This window comes from Lepidochelys olivacea (genome assembly GCF_965140295.1).
Source record: "Lepidochelys olivacea isolate rLepOli2 genome assembly, chromosome: 5".
NCBI lineage: Eukaryota > Metazoa > Chordata > Testudines > Cheloniidae > Lepidochelys > Lepidochelys olivacea.
In genome coordinates this window covers 11,818,222-11,830,757 of record NC_140415.1, presented here as the reverse complement: position 1 = coordinate 11,830,757, position 12,536 = coordinate 11,818,222, and the positions used below count along the sequence as shown (strand labels likewise).

General features: G+C 45.7%; 1 protein-coding gene across 1 annotated transcript in view; it reads right to left on the bottom strand.

Moving 5' to 3' along the window:
* SETBP1 (SET binding protein 1) overlaps window positions 1-12,536 on the bottom strand; it is a 321,007-nt gene that overhangs the window by 297,783 nt on the left and 10,688 nt on the right. The window contains exon 2 of the mRNA XM_084628994.1: window positions 4,835-5,500. Coding sequence (XP_084485120.1) covers window positions 4,835-5,326 — 492 coding nt within the window. The 5' untranslated portion in view covers window positions 5,327-5,500. The remainder of the gene's footprint in view (window positions 1-4,834; window positions 5,501-12,536) is intronic.

Below are 12,536 nucleotides of genomic sequence, written 5' to 3'. Positions count from 1 at the left end.
AGCTTCCTATGAATGCACACAAGAAAATTTTACTTCCACTGCTTAGATCTCACTGATAAATTTAGTCACCCTTCCTAAGCGTAAACAAAAAGGAGTTTTCATGCCCTGAGGCAGTGAATTATGCATATGAGGGAAACTCGAATGAAAGTTTGCCACAGTAAGTAACACAACAACAACAAAATCCAGTGTTTACAGCAATAGGAAAATACAGAGGGCAGCAAACGAAGGGAAAACACAGAACTACTTCTCATCTGGGGCTTGTTCAACCCTAGGAGACAGGCCTGGAATGTTGATGGATTGCTTCTTAGCATGTGGTACCAGGCTTCTAGTGCCCAACAAAGCTGACAGTTTGTTTGCCCGCTTCCAAAGGGAAATGCACTAGTATTCAGTAAAAGATGCAGACTTGTGATGGCCCTGCTGCAGGTATGGAAGTAACAGCATGTGCAGCAAATTCGGCGCTTGCAAGGTAGGGGAGTTGTGGCTTATGTTGTGTTTTCTTAATCAGACTATACCCTAGAGTCACAAGTGGGCTGAGACCCATCTCCCCCTCAAAGGGTCTGTGACAGTCACCGGGTGGCTAGTCCTTTTAAAGGGAGATCGTTCTCAGCCACCTGTGACAGTTAGGAAGCCCTCTGCAGATACAGAACAGTGGGTGTTGTAAACACCGATGGCTCAGCCCACTCCAACCCAGCGCGGAGAACAGCTGAAATACTACTGAGCATTTACAGAGCAATTTTACAAATTGCTGTACAAATACTAACCAAAATGGAATCCATCTTTACAGGAGCCCGGCAAAATGGGCAAGCAACTACCATCAGCCTCCTTTTCCAGAGAGGGAAACTAAGGCAAAAAACTTGGCAGAGCTAGGACCGAAAGCCAGAAATTCCTGGATTACAGCCTAAGTCTCAAACCATTAGGCCAAGGATTTGCAAATTCTTTTTCATAATGCGGACCACACCCAATAAAATCGTCTCCTGGATTCCCTCCACTCTCATTCATGATCACATAACATCCCCGGGGCAACTGCCGTGATTGTTCACATGGAAAAGCAACAAGAGGAAAGTAGTTCGTATATGTCTAGCTTCTTTTAATTTAATGTAGCTGCTGGAAACAAAGACTGGAGCACTCCCCTCCCTCCCCCAGTGAACAGACAGCTCTCCACAGACTCCATTCCAACAAGCACCACCAGTTGTCCACGGACCACAGTCTGAGAACTGATGCATTAGCCCATACTGCCTTATAAACAGAAGAACACTATACGACTAAGAAATAGGCATAACTCCCTCCCTAAGTGGCCACTGAATAGACACTATTGCCCCAGTTCGCAGCCCTTTTGCATTACTGGCATCACCACTCCTTTGTGTACCCACACGCTGTTACTTAAATTGCTTCCATGTTTTCATTACTTGCCCTCTGTGCTATGTCTATTGAAACTCCTGCGAGCATGCTGAAGAGGTATTTGTAAGCACTGGGGACTAACTGTAGCTGTGGTTTAAATTATTATGCAACAAACCTAAATGATTTTTCAAGTCCTAATAGAGTTAGCTCCTCCTTGGGGGGAAAAATAAATTTGAGCACTCGTCCTCTAGGTGTAAAACAGCCATTTACACAGCTGTTGTTCACATTAAGGGCAATGGGTAGCCTTAGAAGGGTTTGATTTTTATCGGTAGACATAGATACACGCCAATTACACCATACACGTACAAACCAACAAAAAAAAAATATTTCCATCGATAATAATTGAAATGCACAGATAGACAAAGTAAGACAAATGCTGTCTGAGAACCTACTAGAGTGCTGGGTTAAACGGTTTAGAATGTGTTGTAATGTCGGCATTAAATAATTCCCCACAACTGTGAACATTTCAGTAGATCAAAATGGAAAAAAATGCTGAAAAATAAACATTGACATCATCCGTCAAAGTTATAAAAATTGAATTCCACCAAGCCTAGCTATGTACAGCCCTTGATCCACGAACATGCCTCACTGGGAGTTCAAAGCAGTGTGTAGCCCTGCATACGGACCTGGGTGGTCACTGGAACAGTGTCACTGCTCTCAATCCCAAGGGAAAAAAATAAAGTGGGCCAAAGTCTCCACTGAGTCCAATGGAGTTATGCCTGCAGAAAATTTGGCCCACAGACTTCACTGTGTTGTTCCTGATTGCTACTGTTCTCCTCAGTTGGTGATCTCTTGAGTTTGCTTTTGCTAAAGCAACAAGAGATGAAGCCAGTATAACTGTGTAGGAATAAATACCACTAAAGGACCACAGATCCCTGGCTGGTTTAAATAGTACAGTCTCTTTCTCATACATAAAGAAAGCTGGCAGTACTTCTGTAAGCCAATGCAAAAACTCCCTATATGAGATGCATACTCCTCTACATGGAAAAATCTCACAAAAGGGCAAGAAAGCCTCAGCTCCGGTTCAAGTCAAGTTTCAACTTGCAGCTTCCTCCTAACCTCAAATTAACTGGATCTTCACAAAAAAACCCTCATGATGCGCACATCAGCCGTTCAGCAACTACATGATTTTACCACTGCACCCTTTGACCTCCCTTCTCCTTACCTGTCCCCGGCAAGGTCTGTCATCATCTCCTGTTATAACTTGCCTTCATTTAGGGCCTGATTCTGCAAACTGGACGGTAAGCAGCACTTACTCACTTGAGTAATCCTATCGGCCTCAGGGTTTCAAGATCAAGCCCTGTAGACTGCTAGCTCTTCTGGGGCAGGGACATTTGGCTGTGAAAATCATCAAAGCTACCGCATTGTCCTCCTTTAAATCCCTCTCCACGCTTCTTCTTTGTGGAAACTCCAGCTGGACAACAGTTAGGCAGCCGGTGCACTGTAAGCCCCGTTTATTATGCTAATTGTAATCACCTCACCCTTATCTGGTGCTCCCCGTCTGTGGATTGTATCCACCTGTTGTCTCTTGCCATATATTTAGATTACCCCGGCCCCAAAGAGCTTACAGTCATTTTGTAATATGGGTGCGCAGTGCCTAATACAAGGGGGCCCTCATCCCTGATGGAAGCTTCTATGTGCTACAGAAATGCTTGGTGTCACGGACTTAAAAGTCACATGCTCTGCCCACACACCAGCACAAAGCTGCTGAGAGCCGTATCTTTGAATCTCCTGACCTTTGCATGAGTCAAATCTCCTCCTTAATGTTGCAGTGCTGTAAGCATTTTGCATGTCACTTCCACAACTACTGTTTGTTGACTTTAAAAATAACCAACAGCCACTTTAGTTGGATGGCCATGCAGGCAACTAAACACACTGTGATGCTAGCTCCTTTCATTTGACCCTGATTTCCAATAACAGTCCTGGAAGTTCTCCTTGATCCACGTACATAACTATAGTCAGTGTGTGTTCTTATCAGTATGGTTCCACAATCATATGAGTTTGTTTGGACACAGTCATTAACAGCCAGATTGTGGTACCTTGTTAATGTTGGATTCTATTTCACACGACAAGCACTTCCATTGAAATCAACAGGACTGCTTGTGGCGTAGGTTGTTACTCAGTGTGAGCAAGGGTATTAGTATCTAGGCCTAAGCATTACTTTACGTTAGTGGATATCCAGATATCTGGAAATCTGCACCATAGTGGATAAACGGCCCAAAGAAATCCCTTCACTGAGTTAAAAGTAACGTATTCACCCACATGCAGTATGTTATTCACATTGATTCAGAGAAAAATTCTCCTTGCCTTCAGTCCTCATGAGTTCACACTCCTTAAGATTCACTTTGGCTAAACCGACACACGATCACGCAGTTTCACCCAATGTAAAGAATAAGAAATCTCAGCCCAAGGAGCATTTCGAGACTATGAGAAGCACCTGGAAGAAAATGGAGCTAATAGTGGAGCTGCCTTCTCAACGATAACTTTAGTGTCACCAGCGCAATGCTGTAATCGAGAGCAATGGAGCCAGTAGCCCCGTATATAGGCACGAGCGCATTTATTCTCTGCACGCATACCTGTGTTCGACGATGCAATTTAAAGCTTACAAAACAAAGGGATTGAGCAGTTCTAACATAGCAGTTAGAAACGGGGGACATCGTTTATCAGTCATTTACTTAATAAACTTAATTCTCAACTGCATACAAAACAGAAAAGGCCTTTGAAGGTCAGAGAACTTTTGACCTCCTCTGCACTGGCTATCATAAAGGACAATTCAAGATGATCTTCATATTGTACGTGGGAATGCTGGACTGTCCCTCGTTTATATCAGCTCCGTGTTAACCAAGCAGAGCTTGGCAAATTGGGTGAAGGTTATTTCTTGTGCACACACATGGGATACCTTTTGTTCTCAGCTGATTAGTCTAGCCTCTCCATGACCTTCAGAAGCACAACTGGTGAACTCTGGCAACCCGCCACAGCACAGAGGTTCAGGTTGCCCCAGGTTAGTCCCACTCCCAGGAGTTCCGAGCAAGGCAGATGGTCCCCCCATACAGCGAGAAGGAACAGGAGAACCCATTGTGTTCCAAATCTGTTTTGGTAACAGGGCTGGTTCTTATTATTTCTGCAAAAGCAGAGTCCAATACCCAGGGCCAAATCCTGCCCTCAGAGGCATGCAGCTGGCTCCCAACCCCTTCCCAAGAGGGCTGGGGGCATAGCCTAGTGGAAGTTGCATGCATGCACCCGTAGGCAGAATGTGGTCCTCATTGTTCAGAATGTCTGATCAGATTATCTCACTCGGTCCATGCAGCACAGTCTTGTGTAAAAACAGGCAAAGGGGGCCGGGGAGAGGAGGGAAACAGTACAGTTCATCAGCTGTGAACAGCTAATAAAGAGGAAAAATAAATAAGAGGCCACTTGAAAGCACTGGTATCCTTACCTTCTTTTTGGAGTGCCCTCTGTCCTCCTCTTTAGCTGCTTTGCTATTTTTCCCACCTCGGGAGAGTTTCTGCTCCCCAGACTGCTTGATGGTGATTTTGATCTCAGGTGGGCAGATATAGTTCTCCAGGTTTTTAGGGGGCTTCTTGGCTCTCTTAGTGGTCTGGATTTTCAGCTTCAGGCTCCCCTCTGTAAAGTTAGCCTCCTTGATTGAAAACTCCTGCTCCTCCAGGCCATCTCCTGCCACCCATTTCTCGCTGTCTGCATTGGAAGTGGAATCCACGTCTCTCCCAGAACCCAATTCGTCCTCTTCTTCTGGCTCCAGTCGTTCTCCGCTCACTGGAATCCCTTTCCCGGAGCCTGAAGCAGGCAACATGGTCTCCCCCGTGCAGCTAGAAGAAGGTGGAGGCTTCACAGAGGCAACCGTGGCCGGCAGGAAATCCGCCTCGCCTCCCCTTTGCCGGGAGCTGCCTAGGGTCTCCCTTGCCTCCATGGCAATCTCACAATGCACTGGAGTTTTATAAGAGGGAAAGGGGGAAGGGGAAGGTGATGAGGAGAAAAGGGGGGAGAGGGGAGAACCCCAGGAACTGAATGGTAACTGTCTGTAAAATTTAAAGTCCCAATAGTCCGGACACTGGAAGGAGCTCAGAAGTGATCAAAGCCGCAACTGTTGAAAGAAGAGAGAAGAAAAAGGAAGTCAGCACTCATGCATGTGACAAAGTGCAACCATAGGACCGACTGAAACAGAGCACTACGGGGCTCCCCCAAGATGGGTCCAATCCAGCACAGCACTGCGCACCTGCTGTAAGGTCCTGAACACCTTCAGTGAAGCACGTAGGATTTGCCAGCACTCAGAACCAGCCAGAACTTGGGCCTAAAATACTAGGGGACAGCCAACCAACAAACAATGACAATCTGTACCCCAACGAGATGGACTGGATAACGAAACACACGCACAGAAAAACATACGTACATCTACACACGACTGAAGCTGCTTGGATTTGGGATTCATTTGCACCAGCTCAAGCTGGAAATGCATCGAAGGTTAAGTTTCACCACTGCGTAGGGCTCCAGAGGAAACCTGGAGGCCAGCATTTTCAAAAGTGACTCATTTCACATACCTCCATCTTTGAATGCCCAACCGGAGAGGGCTGATTTTCAGAAAGCCCCCACCCTTTGAAAATCAGCCCCCCTTTAAGGTGCCTCTAGTTGCAAACCCCAAAAATGGAAGCAACCCCTTATCTAATCCCTTTTGAACATCTTGACCGGATGGACAGGAGAAGCTATAGAATTTCAACAGAGATAAAGCAAAACAATGGGCATGTTTCATGCAGAGTTACATAAAGACCAAGACAAACACCAAGCATCCAGTGAACAATCTTCTAGGGAACCAGCTACATACAAAATCTTAAAGCAAATAAGGATTTCCCAACCCACCCCATGTAGCAACAAACTGTAAAGGCAACCCTGGGAAACAGCAGTTTGGCCAGTCATCAGTACAACATGTCCCCTTGCATGTTTCACTGTAACACTCCTCATTCTAGAACTCAGCTTGGCACTAGAAATCAGGTAAGCTTTCTTGTGGGGTCTGCAGTTTGAACGGCTCGCTACTTTCCACTTTTTAAAGTTCAGGGGAAACGATCCTGCACATACACTATTTGCTCAGATTTCCACTGGAGTACAGCCAGAGGTCACTGATCTAGCCTTGGCCTGTGAGGGTAGTGGTGAAAAGTCCTTACCGTCCTACAGCTAAATGATGGAGAGGCTGAGGGAGCTGGGATTGTTTAGCCTGCAGAAGAGAAGAATGAGGGGGGATTTGATAGCTGCTTTCAACTACCTGAAAGGGGGTTCCAAAGAGGATGGCTCTAGACTGTTCTCAATGGTAGCAGATGACAGAACAAGGAGTAATGGTCTCAAGTTGCAGTGGGGGAGGTTTAGGTTGGATATTAGGAAAAACTTTTTCACTAGGAGGGTGGTGAAACACTGGAATGCGTTACCTAGGGAGGTGGTGGAATCTCCTTCCTTAGAAGTTTTTAAGGTCAGGCTTGACAAAGCCCTGGCTGGGATGATTTAACTGGGAATTGGTCCTGCTTCGAGCGGGGGGTTGGACTGGATGACCTTCGGGGGTCCCTTCCAACCCTGATACTCTATGATTCTATGATTCTATGATGTGGTGACCTGAGTACAGTTCTTAGTAGACCGATATCCACATGAAAGCACCATCAATAACACGAGCTGGCTTCCTTTTTGGCAGAGGAACTAAGAACCGTGCACCTCTCGGAGACTGAGCTATCAGCTGGCTCTAGAAGTGGTTTATCTGGCTCATGATAGAGGCACATCGGCAGAGCATATGCAAACATTTGTGCTCAACTTACAGCTCTTCTGTGGATAAAGATAGGACCATCAGTGTCCAGAGCAATTGAGCCCTGCTCTCCCATAAGCACTAAATTGAAAGGTATCCCACCTATGCAAAGGGGATAACAACCCCTCACTCAAAGGGGTTTTTGGAGGATTAATTAGTTAATGCCTGTACACTGCTTTGAACATGGGAAGGTTTCGCTTAATGCTAGCTAATATAATTATTAGTTTAAAGAGGGGACATATCACACCTGCCTGACTGTTTTGATTATGCAGGTGTAACCCACTCTTGGAGTTTGCCCTCTCCTAGAATGCTGGACTGAGCCTCTAGGGGGGTCCTACCCTTTGGACCATGACAATAATGGCTACCGGAGCACTCTGACACCATTTCCCAACATGCTTGGAGACAAGGGCAGGGAGAGAGGAATTAGAAACTCCTGCTGAGGCCAATAGGCTTCTGCATTGGGGGAGGGGGAGAGAGACTATGGACAAGCTGTTTGCTGGGGCAATGATGAGCCAGGGCTGCTCAGCCCTCAGTGAAAGGACGCAGCCTGACTCAGAGACACAGACACTAGGTTTAGTTTCAGAGTTCGGTCTGGGAGCTGAGAGAGAAGCAGAACAGCACAGGGAGCCACTGGTTAACTCCCCCTCCCCAGTGCCATAAAGGGGTCTTTGAACTACAGCAGGAAAGTTGCACGCACCAGGCAGCGACAACTCTGCAGAGACCACAGTCCAGACTGACAGAGATCCAAGCCGGCACTGGCTACCAAGAGCCAGGTGAGATCCCCACAGGACTGAAGACCAGGGAGCCAGGAGAGGACCCTGTCCCACCCAGGCAAAGACACTGTTAGAGGACCCCTTTTCTTTTTGTTTAAGCCAGCCAACATTCGCAGCACTCCAGCACTCACCTCCAGACTCAGCCTCTGGGTACCATCCGCCAGGGAAGTGGCCAGGGAGGCAGCTGGGGGTTGGGAAGAGCTGGGAGTGTTGGGAGGTGGGAAATGTGTTGATAATTAGTATTATTAGTTAACTCTAAACGTTTCCTTCCCCCAATCCCATCTTCCTGCTCCCAATAAAGTCCCTCTTTGTTATGTTGTTATTTTGGGTGGGGGTGTCATTTCTTTGCTGGGTTTGTGTTGAGGTACTTTACTGTTTCCAGTGTGTTTTATACTCCTCACCAGCAGTGGTAGCAATATTGTGACTTGAGCACAGTGAGGAATCACCTTGGGTGGAGGCACCAGGCGTCACAAAAACAATTGCACCCAGGACTCAACCCCCGCGAAGAGAAGGGAGCAGCCCCTGCAGGTAGCAAGCACCAGAAAGGAGGTTTGAGCTCTACCTCGGGGAAAGGCTACACATGTAACTGCTCCACGCAGTTAACGGACCTGGCCCCCTGCCATGCTTTGTGCCCAAACAGATGACGGCATCAGCGTCAGGGATACCTTCCACTTCCACCCATACCAATCAAATAAAGCTCCTTATTTATCTGACATTTTGCATTGTTAATTTCCTTACAGAGGAACACACTGTAGGCACACAGAGTACTGAAATAAACATCAGGTGGTAAGGTTCTGCTGTGCGGCATTCCTACAAGTTACTGCTTTGGTATGCATGCATGTGCAATGGGCGCTCTGTACCGGACGTCCATCCACAGGACATTAACCCCTTCCCCTGCTGGTAGAAAGAGCAAGCAGTTTCTTGCAGAGAATGTCTATTCAAACAAGCAGGGTACCAGGATGTGCCACTTCAATTGGGCAGCAATGGAAGCTGCTTCTGTTTGCAGAGAAGCAGCTACAGCATCCAACCCATCAACAAAAAGTGAACTAGATTTGATCATCATTTCAAAACATCAGAACAAAACCCTGAACCCTAACTCTGGGAAGTTCATATAGAGGTTGGAATTTCTCTCTATGCGGCTAGGAGCTGACCAAAACCTAGGCTCCTACTCCAAACTTTGGATCTGGATCCCATCTACGTGCCTGACTCTGATCTAAGTTACATCAACGTAAATCAGGAGTAGCTGAATAAAGTCATCCATGCTGCATTCACATCAGATGGGTGTAAATTGGGTTAGATTAGGGCCTAAGAATCTTGGCGTCATCTTGTGTGAGAATCGGCAAACCATGATATCAACAAACCTGCAGCAATAAACAAACAATGATGCACTATATCTCTGTACAGGAATTAAATGGGTCATTGTTTAAGGTAGCTCATTATTCTGCTTCAGGGTTCATAGTTAAATGACTTGGGTAATGGGACATGATACTTGTCTTTCTTGTTTGGGCAGACTACACATGCTTTGACTAGTTAAGAAACCTCAGTTCAACCTCCTGAAAAAGCAGTCTCCTGGGTAGTTCCCCACCTCTATTTCTTTCCCCAGCTTCAGCCATGCCAGTGCTGAACTTTGAACTATTTCCAACTTTGAAGCACTAGGCATGAAGACAACACTAGACATGTTAATGGGAGATACCACAGGAGCAAGTCACTCAGTAGGAGCAATGTTATTTCTACCAATGTGACAATACCCTTTTGTTAGTGTATCCCTAAAGCCTCACTCACAAAGATACAAGGTTCTGGGCATCTTTGGAGCTGAAGAAAATCAAATTAGTGATTAGTAAGAAAAGCTTTAGACAACTTCTGTTTTCTTCATAGTTATAAAGTCAAACTCTAAACCAAATCCTGGATCCAGATATTGGGAAAGTTTGGTCCCTGATTCAGATATTGTGGCTTGGGTCCGTCTCTATCGTTTTGCATTGTCTGCTGTTCCATGTTTCATCTGGGGCTGCAAGTGAAAGTGCCAAAACAAAGCAAGAAAGGTTCTTCTGGCCCGACTGGCTGTGTGGAGAGCTGGAATTCTAGTGGGAAAGCTTATTTACCTATTTTACAGGTCCCAAGGGCTGGGCTAGTTCAGTCTTTTAAATGTTTACCCAAATCTTTTGAGATTCACAGTGATAGGTGATGATCAATAACCTACTACAGGTGCATCACATTCTCTGAAATAAATTCCCAGCAGAAAGTGTAACCACTAGGAAGGCTTGAATTTGAGGAAGGATAATTCACAGGTGAATGAGATGAGTTTCAGAGAATTTAGCATTAGTCCTTAATTAGGGAGTTTTTCCACGCTTTAGCTGATAAAGGCTATGTGCTAAATTCTGCTTATGGATGTTCACACATCCATTTCAATGGGATTCATATGCACATAGCTAAGAGCAGGATTTGACCCTAAGAGTTGTGAGCTCAAGAGCTTGCTCTGGATCATCCTAGACCTCTCCAACAATAGGATATGAGTTTGTTTCCTTCTGTTGCTTCAAGCAGCTACACAAACTCTCCAGTGTGGAAAAGTCAGAACGGTAAACTGACTAAACAGAACATTTGCTAATGACTGAAACAGCATCCACGCACTAGGTGTTTGTGGGGAAGAAGTGCTACCGAATTTGGGATTCTACGTGTAAGGAAGTGCCAACTCTGTGCTCTCTTTGCTCTTTACACAACAATAACTATATAAAGAAACCAGACAGGAACAGCCACATCCCAAATACTTGTTTTTACTAAAGATACACAAACATGCACCATACAAACTGCTACTCTGGCTGATTTCTTGCAGCTTCTAAAACACAGTGAGCACCTCTAGATGGCTCACAAACTATTTAAAGGGATACTCCTCTAAGCCTAAACACTACAATACACAAATTGAAGTCTCTACTGCAGCTACTAAAGCTTCTCTCTTTTCATTCATAGAGCTCAAAGTGCCTTACAAAGAAAGTAAATACAATTAACCCTATTTACATATGGGGAAACTGAGGCACAGACAGGGGACGTGTCTTGCCCGAGGTCAGCGGTGGAGTCCAACTAAAGCCCAAATCAGACTCCCACTCCAGTGCCATCGCCACTGGATCACTCTTTCCCCATGTGAGATACACTTGCAATTTAACAGCGAAATCCCTAACCACTGATAAAACAACAAAAACCCAGGAAGCTTCTCCACTTCATCCATTTAAAATTGCACAAAGCACTGGGGAATATATGACAGTATTTGACGTTCATGTATCACCTTTCATTCCAAATGATCCCAAGCTCCTTCACCAATTATATACCACCACTGAAATGCAGCTACCTCTGGGGTGGAGGCCACCAGACCACATACAGTACACCCAGGGGAAAGTTTTGGCCAAAGACACTTGAAAAGTGTCACTTAATCTTCAGTGTCCACACGGGGCAGCAGGAGCTTGGGTTTTAAAGTCTCATAAAAAAAACCTGAGGCCTGGTCTACGCTTAAAAGTTTTGCTGGCATAGTTATAGCAGTTGGAGTGAAAAAAAAAAAAATCACACCCCAATACAGCAAAAACCATCCTGTAGATTCAGGGATACTGACAAAACAGTCCTTGCCACAAGTATAGCTTATCTCATATATGGAACTGGGATAGGCTATGCTGCCAAAGGAATTCTTCTATAAATTGCATCCACTCAGGGTCAGTTTGCCAGTATAGCTATACCAGCAAACCCTTTCTAGCATAGGCAAGGCCTGACATACCGGAAGCAGCATGACACTCAGTTTATCTACTTTGGGAAAACAAAGAAGCCTCTCCTAAGTCCACTAGTTTCAAAATGTCGAGGAATTTCATGCATAATGTTCAGACCACTAAGGGTACGTCTACACAGTGATAAAAGCCTCTGGCTGGCCTGAGTCCGAGGACTGGGGCTCAGGCTCTGGGGCTGAAAATTTGCTGTGTAGACAATTAGGCATGAGCTGGAGTCCAGGCTCTGGGACCCTGTGAGGGTGGAGGGTCCCAGAGCTCAGTCTCCAGTCCGAGCCTAAACATTTACACAGCAATTTTTAGCCCAGCAGCCCAAGTCAACAGAGCTGTGCCAGCTGTGGCTGTGCCAGAGGGCTTTTATTCCCATGTAGACGTGCCTTGAGTTATCTCCTCTGGCCACAATACTCTAAAGGGAACTCCCCGGCATTGCAGGGCACTGGAAAAGGCACCATGACCACTCTTTCCCATCTCTGCGACAGGTTCTACAATAAACATCCTTCTGCCCTTCACCTGTGTTGGGCCTATCACCTCCATCACAGGAACAATGGGGAGGAAGATGTCCCTTTCAAGCTAAACCAACCCACAGAATCAATAAATAAGGGACTGTCGATGTCTTGGTGATGTACTTTTGATACAACTCTTCAAAGTTTGACCGTCAGTCTGGTTGGCGGGTTGTTTTAAAATAGAACAACAGTTCCTACATGCCTGTGGAGGCACTTTTCAATATTTTGTCTGTCTAAACAAACACAGATGAAGGGTCAGATCCTCAGGAGATATAAATAAGGCATAGCTTCAGGGAAGCCAGCGGAG